Source organism: Schistocerca serialis, chromosome 10 (assembly GCF_023864345.2).
Source record: "Schistocerca serialis cubense isolate TAMUIC-IGC-003099 chromosome 10, iqSchSeri2.2, whole genome shotgun sequence".
Taxonomy (NCBI): Eukaryota; Metazoa; Arthropoda; class Insecta; order Orthoptera; family Acrididae; genus Schistocerca; species Schistocerca serialis.
In genome coordinates this window covers 166,505,085-166,525,602 of record NC_064647.1, presented here as the reverse complement: position 1 = coordinate 166,525,602, position 20,518 = coordinate 166,505,085, and the positions used below count along the sequence as shown (strand labels likewise).

The window sequence follows — 20,518 nt, the reverse complement described above, 5'->3', positions numbered from 1 at the left end:
GTGCCCGTCGACCTGGGACCGGACCGCAGCGACGCACGGATGCACGCCAAGACCGTAGGATCCTACGCAGTGCCGTAGGGGATCGCACCGCCACTTCCCAGCAAATTAGGGACACTGTTGCTCCTGGGGTATCGGCGAGGACCATTCGCAACCGTCTCCATGAAGCTGGGCTACGGTCCCGCACACCGTTAGGCCGTCTTCCGCTCACGCTCCAACATCGTGCAGCCCGCCTCCAGTGGTGTCGCGACAGGCGTGAATGGAGGGACGAATGGAGACGTGTCATCTTCAGCGATGAGAGTCGCTTCTGCCTTGGTGCTACTGATGGTCGTATGCGTGTGTGGCACCGTGCAGGTGAGCGCCACAATCAGGACTGCATACGACCGAGGCACACAGGGCCAACACCCGGCATCATGGTGTGGGGAGCGATCTCCTACACTGGCCGTACACCACTGGTGATCGTCGAGGGGACACTGAATAGTGCACGGTACATCCAAACCGTCATCGAACCCATCGTTCTACCATTCCTAGACCGGCAAGGGAACTTGCTGTTCCAACAGGACAATGCACGTCCGCATGTATCCCGTGCCACCCAACGTGCTCTAGAAGGTGTAAGTCAACTACCCTGGCCAGCAAGATCTCCGGATCTGTCCCCCATTGAGCATGTTTGGGACTGGATGAAGCGTCGTCTCACGCGGTCTGCACGTCCAGCACGAACGCTGGTCCAACTGAGGCGCCAGGTGCAAATGGCATGGCAAGCCGTTCCACAGGACTACATCCAGCATCTCTACGATCGTCTCCATGGGAGAATAGCAGCCTGCATTGCTGCGAAAGGTGGATATACACTGTATTAGTGCCGACATTGTGCATGCTCTGTTGCCTGTGTCTATGTGCCTGTGGATCTGTCAGTGTGATCATGTGATGTATCTGACCCCAGGAATGTGTCAATAAAGTTTCCCCTTCCTGGGACAATGAATTCACGGTGTTCTTATTTCAATTTCCAGGAGTGTACATTCACTAATGTCCTGCATGAGGTTAGGTGCTTACACCAACAGTTTATTGAATAATAAAGCAAAGCTTTATTTTCTGACAGTTACTTGAATCAGTAATGTTTGTAGACACAAGAATACCAAAGTGTGTCAAAATATTCAAGCATATGAAAATATATACACTCCTGGAAATTGAAATAAGAACACCGTGAATTCATTGTCCCAGGAAGGGGAAACTTTATTGACACATTCCTGGTGTCAGATACATCACATGATCACACTGACAGAACCACAGGCACATAGACACAGGCAACAGAGCATGCACAATGTCGGCACTAGTACAGTGTATATCCACCTTTCGCAGCAATTCAGGCTGCTATTCTCCCATGGAGACGATCGTAGAGATGCTGGATGTAGTCCTGTGGAACGGCTTGCCATGCCATTTCCAACTGGCGCCTCAGTTGGACCAGCGTTCGTGCTGGACGTGCAGACCACGTGAGACGACGCTTCATCCAGTACCAAACATGCTCAATGGGGGACAGATCCGGAGATCTTGCTGGCCAGGGTAGTTGACGTACACCTTCTAGAGCACGTTGGGTGGCACGGGATACATGCGGACGTGCATTGTCCTTTTGGAACAGCAAGTTCCCTTGCCGGTCTAGGAATGGTAGAACGATGGGTTCGATGACTTTTTGCATGTACCGTGCACTATTCAGTGTCCCCTCGACGATCACCAGTGGTGTACGGCCAGTGTAGGAGATCGCTCCCCACACCATGATGCCGGGTGTTGGCCCTGTGTGCCTCGGTCATATGCAGTTCTGATTGTGGCGCTCACCTGCACGGCGCCAAACACGCATACGACCATCATTGGCACCAAGGCAGAAGCGACTCTCATTGCTGAAGACGACACGTCTCCATTCGTCCCTCCATTCACGCCTGTCGCAACACCACTGGAGGTGGGCTGCACGATGTTGGGGCGTGAGCAGAAGACGGCCTAACGGTGTGCGGGACCGTAGCCCAGCTTCATGGAGACGGTTGCGAATGGTCCTCGATGATACCCCAGGAGCAACAGTGTCCCTAATTTGCTGGGAAGTTGCGGTGCGGTCCCCTACAGCACTGCATAGGATCCTACGGTCTTGGCGTGCATCCGTGCGTCTCTGCGGTCCGGTCCCAGGTCGACGGGCACGTGCACCTTCCGCCGACCACTGGCGACAACATCGATATACTGTGGAGACCTCACACCCCACGTGTTGAGCAATTCGGCGGTACGTCCACCCGGCCTCCCGCATGCCCACTATACGCCCTCGCTCAAAGTCCGTCAACTGCACATACGGTTCACGTCCACGCTGTCGCGGCATGCTACCAGTGTTAAAGACTGCGATGGAGCTCCGTATGCCACGGCAAACTAGCTGGCACTGACGGCGGCGGTGCACAAATGCTGCGCAGCTAGCGCCATTCGACGGCCAACACCGCGGTTCCTGGTGTGTCCGCTGTGCCGTGCGTGTGATCATTGCTTGTACAGCCCTCTCGCAGTGTCCGGAGCAAGTATGGTGGGTCTGACACACCGGTGTCAATGTGTTCTTTTTTCCATTTCTAGGAGTGTAGTAGGTACCCTTAAATCTAAACGCAGGGTAGCATTAAACATGGCTACATTTGAAATCAAATAAAATATTGCTTAAAACACAACTTTAGTTGAAAAAGAATGTTATATTAAAACAGGTCTCAAAGATTTATCAATAATTAACATCATATTCGTAAATAACCTGTGGTGTAAGTGTTACGAATACAACAGATTGTAAATGGCTTGATGTCTCTCATAAAACCATTATGCAGGCTAAATTGAGCTTAAAGGTTTGAGATAAAATGGAATATTTACAATGAAATGTACAGTTTAGTTAATTGAAATAACATTCACAAACATTCAAGTAAAATAATTCAGTATTCCATGGTTAATACATCATATATACGTTCTGCAGCAACAATAATAACAATATATGAAATCATGTGACACTCTGTACAGTAATTATATGAAAAGGCGTCATATACGCACAAAGGGTAATGTATATTATAGCCGAAGTCTAGATTCTGTTTAGCTCAAGGTCAAGATCATATGCCAAGGTTATGTATTTAAAAGGACTCTTAAAATTTAGCCCAGGGTTAGGTACTGGTTGTGGCCCAAAGTCTAGGTGCTAACTGTAGCCCTAGGTCTAAGTGACAATCATAGTCTGAGGTGGTATTTATAGGCCAAGGACTAAATGTTAATTGTATCTCAAGATATAGGTATCATGAAACATCACTTTACTAATAAGATGAAACATGAATCCATAACAGCAAACAAGAACTAAGCAATGTTTATGTGTAAATTTTAAAAACAGTAATTTAGGTAATATCATTTAGAATAAATGAGCCACAATAAAAAATTGAAAAACTGGTAGGACAATAACAAATAATACACTTAAAATGATGAAAAGTAGACTGAAATGCACTACAGTAATTCATTAGATATATTTAAAAAATAATTCTGATTAAATTCAAATTAATCATTTGCTAAACAATCAACAACATGTTCATTATGACTGTGTATTTCCAACTCTTCTGTAAGACGCATTTTCCATTTTTAGGCATGTAGAACAAGAAGTCAGAGAAGCAGTGAAAATATGTAGAAACCACTGTCTAGGATGACTACCTTGTCCCCAGGCCTCATCTGTCTGCTGGTCTTCATCTTATTTCTTCTTCCAGTGCCATATGTTCCTCTAGTGCTCTCTCAGCAAGAGGGCTGCTTGCTCTCCTGGCTTCTGGGTCTGCCACTGGCCTTCGTGCTAGTAGTTCAATTAATGCAAAAGGTATTCTCAAAGCTCTCCTATCGTTTTGCATGACTTTGGGCTGAGTAGGTTCGATAGTCCAAGAACGGTGCCCCATTCGGATAACTTGTAACATGACAACAACTGAACTCTAAACCAAGACTCACCACACATGCCTGGTCCCAGAAAATGAGATCCATGTCATGTCCTGTATCACATCCAGTGTGTTGTCCAGATTTCAGTTACTTCGTGACACTGAGACTGAGCAAAGTTTGTCCAGTTATCTACTGGGCAGGTGCCAACTGAATGTTCTGAAGGAATTACGGAACTAGGTCAGGAAATATATGAACAAAAGGCAATACTTCAATGAGAACAATCTTCAATGCTCATCTGAGGAGAAAGTGAATGAGTGACTCGATGAAAGTACACTGCCTTGATTGTATGTTCCTTTAGAGGGAGCCGGAACAATTATTATAAACACAGGCCCCAGTGTCAGTAATATGGTGTAAGTGATAAAAAGTGCATGGCTGCTGAAAGTGTTGTCACTAAACCAAATCCCAGATTGACCTTTTTGTAACTACCCAATGTCATTTAGATAATTCTCTCCTGACATCAAGATCTACCTTAGCGCCTTCTCTGTTCCATATTCCATCTGTCTGTAAATGTTTTTATTCACTGCTCCATGATCAGGTTGCCATCATGTACTATAGTCTGATAAAAGTCGTTTGGTTGTTTTTGTGATGCGTGTTTCGTGGGTGGTAGGATAAGTATGAAAATAGTCTAAGATATCCCAACGTCTCAAAGGAACATCTGACATTGAGTGTCTGTCACACTGTAATGTAGCTTGCGAGATACAGATGTTGATATAGCACTCGAGGTCTGTGTTCCCCATCAGTTATTTTCTTATGTCTGCTGGAGTGAGTATTGGGGTTTGTCTTATCTTGGATGTTTCATTTTTGCAATATTTCTATTGTCAGTTAATTTGTATACATTTCAAATTTGAGGACTTCTGTCTGACAAATGTACAGCAGTTGGGGTCCAAAAAAATGTCTCATACGAACGCAGCTATCTCTGTTGCGTTTTCAAAGCACCTTAGAAAATGCTGTTTCATTCATTATTTTGTGCTCCCAATTTGTAACCTAGCTCGCTTGCCATACTCTGTTTCATGGGGAACATAGGAAACAGTAGACAACCTAACATTTGCTAACATAATTTTAATATAATCTTTCATATTTATTGATTTACAGTTTTGACAATATTTTCTGACAGTTTTCTCCACTTTTCTGCAGTACTACCCCTGTGGCTGTGGAGGATGACAGAAGTAATGGGAATAGTGGTGATTTGGTTACCAACATTTCACTGGCTTCAGGAAAAGACACCAGGATTCAATTTAACACCAATCAGGTAGCATGTTGTAGGAATGAAAGTGATACAAGAAGTCATGAACACAAGTGTGACATCTGCAAAAAGACTTTTGCGCAGTTGGAGGACCTGAAGGAGCACATACACATGAAGAGATGTGAACTACTTCATTCGTGCAATGTGTGTCACAAAACATTTACAAGGCGTGGCAGTTTGAAGACACACTTTCGTGTGCACACTGGTGAACGCCCATACATATGTGTCATTTGCGACAAGTCATTCACAAATAGTAGTGCACTGAAGATGCATTCACGGCTGCACACAGGCGAACGTCCTTACATCTGCGACGTTTGCAACAAGACATTCACACAAAGTGCTCATCTGAAACATCACTCGCAAGTGCACACTGGCGAACGCTCAGACACCTGTGCTATCTGCAACAAGACATTCACCAAAACTAGTCACCTGAAGATGCACATGCAGTTGCACACTGGTGAACGTCCATATGAGTGTAGTGATTGCAACAAGACATTCATAGAAAAAAGTCAACTGAAGCGGCATTCACGGTTGCACACTGGTGACAGTCCCTACATCTGTAACATTTGCAACAAGACGTTCACAGAAAATAGTCAACTTAAGCGGCATTCACGGTTGCACACTGGTGAAAGTCCCTATTTCTGTGACGTTTGTAACAAGACTTTCACGCACAGTAGTACACTAAAGCAACATTTGCAGCTGCACACAGGTGAACGCCCTTACAGCTGTGCCATTTGCAACAAGACTTTCACAAATAATGGCGCATTGAAACAGCATTTGCGGTTGCACAGTGGCGAGCGTCCTTACATCTGTACAGTTTGCAATAAGACGTTCACACAAAGTAATCACCTGAAGGAGCATTCACAGTTGCACACTGGCGAACTTGCATACACTTGTGGTATCTGCAACAAGATGTTCACACAAAAAAGTCAACTGAAAAGGCATTCTAAGCGGCACACTGGTGAACGCCCATATGTCTGTGGCGTTTGCAACAAGACATTCGTAGAAAATAGTCAACTGAAGCAGCATTCACGAGTACACACTCGCAAGGCCTCATAGAGCTTTGATCTGCATAGGAAGATATTCACGAGGACCGCTACTTGATACTGACAGCTGCACTCTGATGAAAAGTCATACAACTGTAACACTTGTCAAAAGATCTCCTCACGTAACAGCACCTTAACCACCTCATTTTTCAAACATTAGTATATGCTTATATTTGTCATTCATTTTCGTAGTCATTTGCAGTGAGCCAGAGAGTGGATAAAATTTCACTTTTCTACACAGGACACATCAGAAGCATTTGAAAATTTGTAATTGCACAGTGGTGAGTCCTACTGATAATGTAATTATGCCATAAGAAACTGAATAGTAGAACATTCACAAAAAATGTGTACAAGATTACACATCTAGTAGAATTCACATGCACTTTTTTTCTGTAGATTCATGATGAACAGTGGCAAAGTTTTCATTACTGCATCTAAAATACAGGGTATCCTAGAAATGTTGTGACTGGTTTCGAGGGTTTGTAGGAGATCTGTTGACAAACAAATCAAGAATGGGAACCTTTGTCTGGAAACGTCATCCAATAATGCTACTTAGCGTCAAGGTTACAGGAACTGGTGCCTACCACTAGGCCACCACATTGGCAGCAAATGTGACCTTGTATGCTGAAGGACCATATGCGGAATGTCTCGCAGTGTTGTGTGTTATTGAGTGATTGTAACTGATTCCCACAATCGCCAGTTTATTTTTGTCCTGTGTACTGGAAACATTAGGGATTTTAGAGAGTGTGGATGGGAACCCACACCCAACACTGTCATTCACCAAGACAACAGAGCATTACATTAATAGGAGACAAAACCTTTCTATGCAGCAATTAACTCAATATTCACCACTGGCGATTATGGCAATCAGTTGCTATCACTGAATAACAAACAACATTGCGAGATGTTCCACCTCTGGTCACACAAAGTCACTTTTGCTGCCAAAGAAATGCCTAATATCCAGTGCCGGCACTTACAACTCTGACGCTCTGTAGTGTCGTTGGATGACGTTTATAGTCACAAGTTCCTATCCTCGATATGTTCCACAAGACACCCTCTACAACCCCTTGAGGTTTGTTGCAATATTTCTGGGACACCCTGTGTAAAATATAATGGTATGTTGTTTGTTTGCATATACACATCTGCAGTGCTGGTACACACACTGAAATCCCTGGCCACAGGGCTTCTGCACGACACCATAGCAGCCAGAAAAAAGTGAAGCAGCCCATTTTCATTATGCCAGTAGGTCATGCCATTGTGTTTTCACTCCACTAGCACCATGGTATTGTACTTTGACATGGGGATTTCAATTCATACCTTCTTCTTCTTCTTCTTCTTCTTCTTCTTCTTCTTCTTCTTCTTCTTCTTCTACAGCATTAACTTTTGTAACTTGGCGTTGTTGTGTATTTTCCACACTTCTTCCTCCCTTATTGGACCATATATTTTTCATAGTATTTTCTACTCAATGGTTCTTAGTGCATTTTTGTAATGTTCTGTCAATGTCTGTACCTGTCGCCCATACGTGATAACTGGGCGACTAGGAAGTTATATATTAGCAGTTTTGTTTTTCTTGTAACAAGGCTATTACTGAAAAGTTGCACATTTGCAAAGTAAGCCCGGTTTCCTACTTATATTCTTTCCCTTAGAGCGTTTCCAATTCTGTTATCATTTGTTATTTGGGCTCCCAAGAAGTTAAGAGAGGACACTCCTTTGAACCATTTCCAATTGATATTCAAGTCTTTAGGGGTTCTTCTGGCGTCAGATTGTGACACCATATATTTTGTATTGTTTTCATTTACTATGAGGCCAATTTTCAAGGCTTCTGTTTTCATCGCCTGGTATGTTTGTTGTAGAGTACTGATATTCCTTCCTACTGTAGCAATGTCATCAGGGTATGCACATATATGGTAGTTTTCATGAATGTGGTGCCTCTTTTGTCAAATTTATTTACTACACTATGCAGGGCAATATTGTATATGACAATGGAGAGACTATCACCTTGCTTCACACCTTTATTAAAGTCAAAGCTTTCACTTGTTCTGCTAAGGACCTTTACTTTTGCTGTTGTCTCTGTCACTGTCATTCTGATTAGTGTTATTGGTTTAGCACATATACCAACTTCTTCCAGAATTCTGTATAGTTCTTGCTGGTTTATACTATCAAAGGCTTGTTTGAAGTCGATGAATAGAAAATGTAGATCTATATTGTATACATAGAACTTTTCCATCATTTGTCTTATCACAAATATTTGATCAGTTGTTCCTTTGTCTGGTCGAAAGCCACACAGATAATTCCTTAGTATGTCTTCTGCGCACTTCTGTATCCTTTTGTTTAACATACTTGTGAAGATCTTATAAGCTGTGCTTAGGTGTGTTATTCCTCTATAGTTTTCACATGCTGTTCTATCCCCTTTCTTATAAAGGGGATTATTATTCCAACTTTCCAAATATCTGGCATAGTTTCTGTTTTTCATATATCTGACGTTAATATTATTACAGCATCACCTCCAGTTTTTAATAATTCATGGATTGTGCTGTCTGCTCCAGGGGCTCAGTTATTTTAGGATTTGTGCACAACCTGGGAGACCTCTTGTACTCTTGGCTTCCTTTCTTCACTGGCATCATTGTATACTTCCAGCTCCTCTCTGTCCTCCTATGCATCTGTCTCTTCATCTTCTAAGCTGGTGTTTAGTGCATATTTGAAATACTCTGCCCATCTTCCCCCTATCTGTTCTTCCTCCCATATCATTTTCCCATCTTACTGGAACATGCCATTGTTTTTGGCTGGAATCCATTCTCCATCTTGCCTACAGCATGATAGTTCTTATATCACTCTGTTCTTTCAACTCTTCTAGTTCTTGAAATTTCCTTTTAGTCCACTCTCTTTTCTTTCTCTTCTCTTTAAGTCTCTATATTGTTCCAATTTATTTTTGGTTTTTCTGTGTAGCACCTTTGTTCTTACCCTGTTCTTTTCCTCTATTGCTGATCTGCAATCTTCATCAAACCGTTCCTGGGTTCATCTGTGCCTTCTTATGCCTACTATTCCTTTGCATCATATTTAATGGCTCTCTCAACCCTGCTCCACGTTTCGTCTACTCCTATTGCGGTCTCTTTGTTGTGCAGCTTTCTTCTTACAAGGGAACCTCCCCATCGCACCCCCCTCAGATTTAGTTATAAGTTGGCACAGTGGATATGCATTGAAAAACTGAACATAGATCAATCGAGAAAACAGGAAAAAGTTGTGTGGAACTATGAAAAAATAAGCAAAAATATACAAACTGAGTAGTGCATGCGCAAGATAAGCAACTTCAAGGATAATGTGAGCACAGGAGCGTCGTGGTCCCGTGGTTAGCGTGAGCAGCTGCGGAGCCAAAGGTCCTTGGTTGAAGTCTACCCTTGAGTGAATAATTTACTTCTTTTTTTTTCGCAAAGTTATGATCTGTCCGTTCGTTCATTGACGTCTCTGTTCACTGTAATAAGTTTAGTGTCTGTGTTTTGCGACCGCAACGCAAAACCGTTCGATTAGTAGACGAAAGGATGTGCCTCTCCACAGGAAAACACTTCTGATATATTCTATACGACACTGGTGACGGCATGTGCGTCACATAATTGTCTGAAAATAAAAAATTAAAATATTGACGCAATGGAAGACTTGAACCAAGGACCTTTCGTTCCGCAGTTGCTCACGCTAACCACGAGACCACAGCGCTACTGACCCCAGGTTGTCCTTGATGTTGCCTATCTTGCGCATGGACTAATCAGTTTGTATATTTTGCCTTTTTTTTCATGGTTCCACACAACTTCTTCCTGTTTTCTCGATTGATCTGTGTTCAGTTTTTCAAGGCCTATCCACTGTGCCAACTTATAACTAAATCTGAGGGGGGTGCGATGGGGAGGTTCCCTTGTTAGTGTTACTTGGTATTTTTTTACTTCATCAGAGATTTTTAGTTTGTCAGAATTTCATTATTTTTCCTATTCTGTTGCCATTTTTTAGCGACAGTTTCTCTCTTAAGACTAATTTTATCACAAAGTGGTCTGAGTCACAAATTGGTCCTCTGCAGCTCTGTACATCCATAACTGATATGGAGTGGCGTGCAGTCACTAAAATATGGTCAATATGATTGACTACTCTATTGACTGCCAACTTCAAGGTACGCAGATTGATCCTTTTGTCTTGGAAGCAGGTACTTTTGATAATCATATCATTCCTTACCGCGAATTGGCATAATAAGTCTTCATGTCGTTGTTTTCTTCATGTAGTGAATATTTTACAGAAGTTCCATATGGATGTTCATTCCTCCCTATTTTTGCATTAGAATCTCCTGTTACTGGAATCAGGTCATATTTAGGTACTGCACAGCATACTTTTTCCAAGTCTTCATAGAACTGCTCTTTAATTGTACCCTCTTTTCCTCTGTTGGCGCATATGCATTCAGTATTGATATATTCCTAAATTTACCTCTTAGTTTGAGTCTGCACATCCATTCGTTTATGGGTTCAAATTGTAATAGGCTTCTCCTAACTTCCCTAGTTATTATAAACCCCATTCCCAGTTGGTCTGTTCTTTCTTCTGGTCCACTGTATATCAATGAGTACTCTGGTTTATCGGTCTGCCCATTCCTTTGCCACTTTATTTTCTGTAACCCTACGACACTACATTTAAATTTTAAAATTTCATTAGCCGTTTCTTTCATTTTTCCAGGCTGATGCATTGTGCTCACATTCCATGAAGATACTGTCAGACCCTTGATTCATTTCCTTTGCTGGGGTCGTTATACATGTTTTCCATCCAGTTTCCAAGGCATCTGTAGGCGCCAGCGCCTACAGCTCTTGCACTCTGTAGCATCGTTGCATGATGTTTTCGGTCACAAGTTCCAAGTTCTTATTCTCAATATGTTCCTTAAGACACCCTCGACAACCGTGTGAAGTTTGTTGCAATATTTCTGGGACATACTGTGTAAAGTATCATAATTAATATGTTGTTTGTTTGCCAGTATATATCTGTAGTGCTGGCACGCACTAAAAGCTCTGGCCACAGTGCATCTGCACACAATTAGAGCAGCTAGAAAAAATTAAGTAGCCCATTTCCACTATATCAGTAGGTTGCGCCAACGTGTTTTCACTCCTCTACCACCATGCTATGTTACTTTGGCCTGGGGATTTCAATGCATACCGCAACTGTATATATCTACATGCATACACACAAATAATTAATTACCTGCTTAATTTTTTTGCATTGATAATTAAAATGTTGTTATTACTCCTCATAAGTTCGGCTGAAATTCTGGCATATGGGCAGCTTCTGTGAGCACTTACACAAGGGTAATATTTTTATTGCAATACCTCAACAATCCCCATTATCGACGTAATCTGAGCCTTATACTACTTAAGACTGCATATGAGAGGGGGGGGGGGGAAGAGAGAGACTCTTTCGAAATAAACACTGTTGTTTCAATTAGGTAAGGGTTTGAGAAAATCTGTAATATTTTCTAATTCCATCTTCAAAACATAGAGACTAAACTTGTGCATAGTTTAGTACATGATTCAGTTCTACTAATTAAATATAGAACCCTGGAAGAGCTGAAGGGAAACTACGTGCAAATTTCTTCATCTACTTAAGAAAGTAGAATTGTGTAGCCATAAATACAGGGAAACACAGTAAGATTAATGATTCCAATGACATAATCTCTCTCCTTTTGCTCTAATTGAAGAATGTAGTGTTGGCTTATCTGACACAATGACATTTGCTGTCTTTTTCATTGAAAGTCTCATGAGCATGAATTTGTAGTGAGTTGTCACTGTCATTGTAAATCAACAGCATAACCTGTCACCATCTTTCCCACGAAAAGTCCCTGTAATATGTAGTGATAGTGAAAGGTCATTATCATTGCAGCTCACCCTGAAATTGTACTTTTGTTGTTACATAAGAGTGATGCTAAAATTTTGTAGAAATTTACTGCTCGTTTTAGGTGATGTGGAGATAAGTATGATAAGTGTTATATAAATGTGTACTGCTGCACATTTAGCTGGAAAAGAGGAGTTCATTGTGTATCTATTGTTTATTTTGTAACATTTCATGTTTTGTGTATATAAACAAAGAACTTATTGTGTGTGTACCTGTATGTGTGTGTGTGTGTGTGTGTGTGTGTGTGTGTTATATTACATTACTATTTAAATAGATTAATGTGTTAAGGAGGCTGTTTTTCTTAACATTAAATGATAGTTGCCATGAGCTTGAAATTCTGCCTGGCATTGATAAGAATTATATATGTCGCCTATGATTCAAAATCTTACTTTCGTGATTCCAGTACTGGAAGAAAAAAATCGAAGAGACTGGTTTTGTTCACAGAATGTCAGTGGGCTATGGAACAAAATGTTCATATAATCTAAGAGGATGTGAAAAACAAAACTAAGTGCTTTATGTTTTGTACCCCTGTACTCACTAAGTATCTAAGTATGTGTTTCCACCTGGTGCGTAAATGTATGTATATTTTGATCTTTCAGTGGTATCTTGGCAGATATTTAAGATGTGATACACACTGAGGAGCCGAAGAAACTGCTTAATATCGTGTAAGGACCCCATGAGCACGCAAAAGTGCTGTAATACGACGTGGCATGGACTCGACTAAAGTCTGAAGTAGCACTGAAGAGAACAAACACCATGAATCCTGCAGGGATGTCCAAAAATCCGTAAGGGTACGATGGGTTGGAGATCTCTTCTGCACAGCACTTGCAAAACATCCCAGATATGCTCAATAATGTTCATGACTGAGGAGTTTGCTGGCCAGCGCAAGTGTTTGGATTCAGAATGTTCCTGGAGCCACTCTGTAGCAATTCTGGAAGTGTGGGGTGTCGCATTGTCCTGCTGGAATTGTCGGAATGCACAATGGACATGAATGGATGCAGGTGACCAGACAGGGTGCTTACATACGTGTCACCTGTCAGAGTCGTATCTAGACGTATCAGGGGTCCCATGTCACTCTAACTGCACACACCCCACATCACTACAAAGTCTCCACTAGTTTGAACTGTCCCCTGCTGGGATACAGGGTCCATGGGTTCATTAGGTTGTCTCTATCACCGTACACGACTATCTCCGCCATACAATTTGAAACGACACTTGTCTGCCCAGGCAACATGTTTCCAGTTATCAACAGTCCAATGTCAGTGTTGACAGGCCCAAGTGAGGCGTAAAGTTTTGTGTCGTGCAGTCATCAAGTGTACACGAGTGGGCTTTCGGCTCTGAAAGCCCATAACGATGATGTTTCGTTGAATGGTTTGCATGCCGACGCTTATCGATGGCCCAGCTTTGAAATCTGCAGCAATTTGAGGAAGGGTTGAACTTCAGTCACGTTGAACGATTTTCTTCAGTCGTCGATGGTCCTGTTCTCGAAGGATCTTTTTTCCGGATATTCATGGTACACTCGCGTAATGGTCGAATGGGAAAATTCCTACTTCATCGCTACTTCGGAGATGATGTGTCCCATCGCTCGAGCGCCGACTGTAAGACCACGTTCAGCCTCACTTAAACCTTGATAACCTGACATTGTAGCACCAGTAACCGATCTAACAATTTCGCCAGACACTTGTTGTCTTATGCAGGCGTTGTCGACTGCAATGTCGTATTTTGCCTGTTCACATATCTCTGTATTCGAATACGTGTGCACGTACCAGTTTCTTTGGCGCTTCAGTGTATGTCATAAGCATAGCACAATATGTTAATAAGAGACAAAGTAATTAGTATCAAAAATTGTTGACACAGTCATATCATGGTAAATGAGAGATAGCATACACAGAAAAAATAATTGGGTGGTTTTTTCATTTTACCGACACTCTCTCCCTGTCTTGTGTGCGTTCTCAACAGATGCAAACGCACAGTTTCCACGTACACATACTTTTTCCTAAATATAATTGACAGCCAGAAACTGAATATTTGTCATCAGAAGCAAACATTTCAAATAAATTAACATAATTTACTGTATGTCCCCCTCATCCTTTGCAATTAATATTAAGCTGTTGATAGATTTTTTTCATAAACACGACCAAGAAATGGAAAGAGCTACATCATGAAGCACCAGACTGATATGTATCAAATTTCCTGAAATTATTAATCACTTCAAATGTATTACATGATTAAACTTTTCCATGGTTACCAGTTTTGGAAGTGCCCCTCTCTTATATTCCATGTGTCACCAAGATTACTGCGTGGGGGCTGGTGTGAAAGTCTTCTCATCACATATCATCGTCTTGCAGAAATCTGCGTGTACATTCGATACTCTGATCTTGAAGGTTGTGACAAAAGTTTTACCTTTCTTGGCATGGCTTGCGACTATTTAGCCTCCCTTTAAAAGTATTATCAAACCAGTCCTTGTGTCATACCAATGATCTCCTTGCATCCAAGAATTTGACAGGTATGCATCTCGAGAACTGCTGCTTCCTACAGCCTTTCACGAATAGTCTGCAGATACATTGGTGTTGATCTCATGGCCAGAAACAAAAGTGAGACTGATCGTTTAAGACCAGACATTGTTGTTTAAGTGCCTGTTGTCTCTGGCGTTACCATGTTAAGGTTCTGTTGTCTGTGGTGTCATGCCAACAGTAAACGAGTCATGGCAAATCGAACTTTCAATACCAAATCAAATGTTAGATTGCCCTTTGTTTGGCCACTGGGTGTTACTTATATACTTTTTTCCAGGCATCATAAATGTCCATACAGTCTACTCTTAGTCCAAATTCTGTTCCATGATCCATCACTCAGTATACGTTTATATCCACTATCCCACGATCAAGGTGTTGTTTTTATAGAGTATAAGCAAAATCGATCATTCTTTTTTTCGCCAAATGGCTCTGGATGGCTAGACACTTAAGAAAATTGACTAAAGCTCCCAACTAATCTGTTAACTGGGACAGTAGAAATGTTTGAAATTAAAGTCTGCCACACACTATAAGGTGGCTCGTGGAGTACAGATGTTAATGTAAATCACATGATATGCATTAGAATTCTATAGTCCCAAACATAATTTCGTATGTCAAGTGGATCAATGATAGTATTTCATGTTTTTTTATGTTTGATATTGTAATAACAATACAGTCAGTGGATTTGCCCACTTTTAGATTCTGTGAATATCGTCTGTAAAGTTCACGAACTTTTGGGATCTGCAATAATGCTTCATACGAAAGCAAATCATTCTGTTCCTTCTTTCAACTCAAACAATAATGTTGATTCTAGACATTTTGCTCATAATTTATAACCAACAAGGGTGTACTGAAAAGAAGTCACTTTGAATTTATGTGAAAACTCTTAAAACTTTTTAAATAAAAAGAAGTTTGTTAACATTCTACAACTTTATTCTTCATTTCCATGTATTTAATCCTCAACTTAGTCACCCTGGTGACGAACACGTCTTCCAGTGAGACAACAGTTTGTTAATACTGTCACAATAGAATGTTTGATTTTGCTGGTGGAGACACAACGTCACGTCTGCTTGCAACACTTCATCTCTATCAATCTGAACTCCTCGAAGGTGTTCTTTTAGTTTTGGAAACAGATGAAAATCAAATGGGGCCAAGTCGAGACTGTACAGAGGATTTTCGATGACAGTGAACCCAAGGCATCACATTGTTGCAGATGTTGCAAGACTCATGTGTGATGTGCCATTGTCGTGCTGAAGGAGAGGGTGTTCCACGTGTGGATGAACTACTCGAATTTGTGCTTTCAGAAACTTGATTACAGTGTGGTGTTTCTCATGAACCAATATAGTTACGTTTCACATTGCCATGTTGGGACACGCTACAATTAGAAGACCTCCAGTGGCAGAGGGTGGAAACTTGCCTCAGCGAAGTAGGTAGATCGACTGAGTAAGATACACAGCATATAATATCTCAACCAATATTTAGAACGTAGTAAAAAATTAGGAGGCATTACTTGTCAGGTCGCCCTTGTAGTTTCTGGACTATTCTATTTGTTGTGCATTTATGTGGAAATATTGTGACATCTTGTGGTGGAGTATGTGTTAATACAATTTTTCATTTCCATAGTGGCACTGTTATAATAGTTTTTTTCCAGTTTCACTTTATAATAATTGACAACCCTGCTACCCGAAACAACTGTGACCATGCCATAATTACCTCATATCAGTTACCCAATCATATCCCTATCCCATCACTCCTCACTATGTTACATGCTAAAATACCATGTCATACTCCTTGCTCCACATAAAACAAAATAAAATTATGAGAACACTTAAACTAAACTGAAACATATTTCTTCTTACCACAACTTAATTGCCCTCATCTGACTGGCCACTGTAGTTACTGTTATACAACCAGAAACAGAAATAGTGCACCCTTTTAGAGGTTTTCAGTTCACACAGCATTTATTGTTACAGCAGTGCAAATGGAATATATGGAATCAGAAGCACAAGCGGTTCTGAGTTACCAGATATCGACCCATGCTGAAACACCCATATTAATACATGGTGTAGCCTTCATGGCCAATGATGCAGACATTGGCTCTGTCATCCAGTCAATCGTACAGATTGAATATACTGTTCTGGGATGCGTTATGTCACGCCTGCTCGACTTGTTCAACTAGTTCTGTAAGAATTGTTCATTGATGAGTCAACTGAGTCACTTCATGTCCTATCGTATCCCACATGTGCTCAATTGAAGACAAGATGGTGCTAGCCAGGGAAGGTGCTGCGTGTCTTACAGAGGATGTTGGGTGCCAAGGGCCGTTTGTGGGTGAGCATTATCCTATTGAGTTGGAGCAACACAGCATATTCTTGTTGTGAGGCAAAGGAACAAGCCTAATAACATTCACCACATACCGAGCACTGGTTAGCAACCCTTCCAGAAACATCAAAGGTGAATGGGAGTAGCTTACCACACCCCTTTGCTGAAGATCACACAGTTTCATCTTTCAAAAATGAAAGGTTCAAATGGCTCTGAGCACTATGGGACTTAACTTCATAGGTCATCAGTCCCCTAGAACTTAGAACTACTTAAACCTAACTAACCTAAGGACATCACACACATCCATGCCCAAGGCAGGATTCGAACCTGCGACCTAGTGGTCGCGCAGTTCCAGACTGTAGCGCCTAGAACTGCTCGGCCACACCGGCCGGCTTCATCTTTCAGTTGGTCCTCTGACAGCACCAGTCTAGCTATACAGGTCAATGCTATGGAGTGGAAAATGGGCTAGAGGTGTGCATGCCCTTAGTCACACTGCTGACAACCACTTTGTGACAGTTCATGTTGACATGTATGGGCTCACAAGCTCCCTTATCTGTGCTGTGGTAACTGTATGATCTGCCACTGCTGCCCTTACAGTATGAGTCCAGAATGTCGTCTACAGGTGTGAGAATTTTCACCTGATACGAGCATTGTTATACAACTGATGCAGCACATCCAACTTTTGCAGCATTCCCCAAAGGGGTCATCCCTCCACTGCGAAGACTAAAATTTTATCCCTTCAAACTCACTTAGTTGGCTGTAGCAAGCACAAGTGCGTCTACCTGGAATGGTTGCCTGTTTGTTTCACACGTTTGCACCACACTCAGCCTTCTGGCTGTGAGCATTCCCTAATGAAGGGTAGACACAGATGGTGCTGTGATAGCTACGCCATTAGCCTATATATTGGCAGATGACACGGAAACCATCACCAGCACATCAGTCAGGTGGCATATGCCATCATCACATCAATATTGAGGTTGTTTTTCCTCGTGTACTAATTCTTTTAATGGCAGTGTATTATACACCAAAACAACGAATTAACTTTCCTTCACCTTCTGGATCACTACTCATAATTAATAGCTTATGTACTAACAGAGAATGAGCCACACCTCTTGCTGCTGACACTTATATCAAACAGGCGAAAACTGATATTTATGTTTATGCCTTCTAAAAAATTCTATCTGCATTCACCTGTACCTACTGAGCTTACAAGTACGACTCAACTGCTGGCAAAACCCACAGACCTTCCATGACACTAAAAAAATAAATAAAAAAATAATAAAAAAGTCTACAGTCACCCCACATTGAAGATACTGTAGGCATTGTTGCCTCTTCTACTCTTATCAAACAGTGTGATGAAAATCTCGAAGATTCCCTGCTGACATCACTCTGTAGCGCCAGATGGTTCAGGCACGCCTCTCCTCGCTGACCCTGGCTGGGGTCGATGAACAGGCAGTGGCTTCTGCCTGATGCTGCTGGGTTAGCGGCAGTAGAATAGTTTGGTAGTTAGCTTCAAATGCCGGTTCTCTAAATTTTCTCAATAGTGTTCCTCAAGAACAACATCACCTTTCCTCCAGCGATTCCCATTTTAGATCCTGAAGCATCTCCATAGCACTTACGTTTGGACCTACTGGAAGAAATCAAGCAGCCCACCTCTGAACTGCTTTGAAGTTGATAGGTTGGTTGATTCTGAGGAGAGGATCAAATGGTGAATCATCAGTCGCCTGTCCCATCGGATTAGGGAAGGCCCCGTGGTCTAGGGGTAGCGTCTTTGATTCATAATCAAAACGTCTTCGGTCCCAGGTTCGATCCCCGCCATTGTCTAAATTTTTAAAAATAATCAGCATTGGCGGCCGAAGACTTCCGGCATAAGAAGTCAGCCTCGTTCTGCCAATGGCCTTGTCAAAGAGGGCGGAGGAGTGGATAGAGGTTCAGGGCACTCTCTTGTCCTAGGGGTGGGAAATTGCCCCTAAAGGCGGAAGAATCAGCAATGATAAATGACATGAGGATGCAGAAGGCAATGGAAACCACTGCATTAAAGACACGTAATATGTATCCACAGGACATGTGGCCTGTAATTGAAGAAGTGTCATGATGATCTCTCCGTTGGCAAAAGATTCCGGAATAGTCCCCCATTCGGATCTCCGGGAGGGGACTGCCAAGGGGGAGGTTACCATGAGAAAAAGATTGAATAATCAACAAAAGGATAACGTTCTACGAGTCGGGGCGTGGAATGTCAGAAGCTTGAACGTGGTAGGGAAACTAGAAAATCTGAAAAGGGAAATGCAAAGGTTCAATCTAGATATAGTAGGGGTCAGTGAAGTGAAGTGGAAGGAAGTCAAGGATTTCTGGTCAGATGAGTATCGGGTAATATCAACAGCAGTAGAAAATGGTATAACAGGTGTAGGATTCGTTATGAATAGGAAGGTAGGGCAGAGGGTGTGTTACTGTGAACAGTTCAGTGACCGGGTTGTTCTAATCAGAATCGACAGCAGACCAACACCGACAACGATAGTTCAGGTATACATGCCGACGTCGCAAGCTGAAGATGAACAGATAGAGAAAGTGTATGAGGATATTGAAAGGGTAATGCAGTATGTAAAAGGGGACGAGAATCTAATAATCATGGGCGACTGGAATGCAGTTGCAGGGGAAGGAGTAGGAGAAAAGGTTACAGGAGAATATGGGCTTGGGACAAGGAATGAAAGAGGAGAAAGACTACTTGAGTTCTGTAACAAATTTCAACTAGTAATAGCGAATACCCTGTTCAAGAACCACAAGAGGAGGAGGTATACTTGGAAAAGGCCGGGAGATACGGGAAGATTTCAATTAGATTACATCATGGTCAGACAAAGACTCCGTAATCAGATACTGGATTGTAAGGCGTACCCAGGAGCAGATATAGACTCAGATCACAATATAGTAGTAATGAAGAGTAGGCTGAAGTTCAAGACATTAGTCAGGAAGAATCAATACGCAAAGAAATGGGATACGGAAGTACTAAGGAATGACGAGATACGTTTGAAGTTCTCTAACGCTATAGATACAGCAATAAGGAATAGCGCAGTAGGCAGTACAGTTGAAGAGGAATGGACATCTCTAAAAAGGGCGATCACAGAAGTTGGGAAGGAAAACATAGGAACAAAGAAGGTAGCTGCAAAGAAACCATGGGTAACAGAAGAAATACTTCAGTTGATTGATGAAAGGGGGAAGAACAAACATGTTCCGGGAAAATCAGGAATACAGAAATACAAGTCGCTGAGGAATGAAATAAACAGAAAGTGCAGGGAAGCTAAGACGAAATGGCTGCAGGAAAAATGTGAAGACATCGAAAAAGATATTATTGTCGGAAGGACAGACTCAGCATACAGGAAAGTCAAAACAACCTTTGGTGACATTAAAAGCAACGGTGGTAACATTAAGAGTGCAACGGGAATTTCACTGTTAAATGCAGAGGAGAGAGCAGATAGGTGGAAAGAATACATTGAAAGCCGCTATGAGGGTGAAGATTTTTCTGATGTGATAGAAGAAGAAACAGGAGTCGATTTAGAAGA

General features: G+C 41.9%; 1 protein-coding gene across 1 annotated transcript; it reads left to right on the top strand.

The window, feature by feature from the left end:
- Positions 1-5,452: 5,452 nt before the first annotated feature.
- LOC126424632 (zinc finger protein 436-like) lies at positions 5,453-6,244 on the top strand. Its single transcript, XM_050087366.1, has one exon. It carries the CDS (start codon positions 5,453-5,455, stop codon positions 6,242-6,244), a length of 792 nt encoding a protein of 263 aa, XP_049943323.1.
- The last annotated feature ends 14,274 nt before the right edge of the window (positions 6,245-20,518 follow it).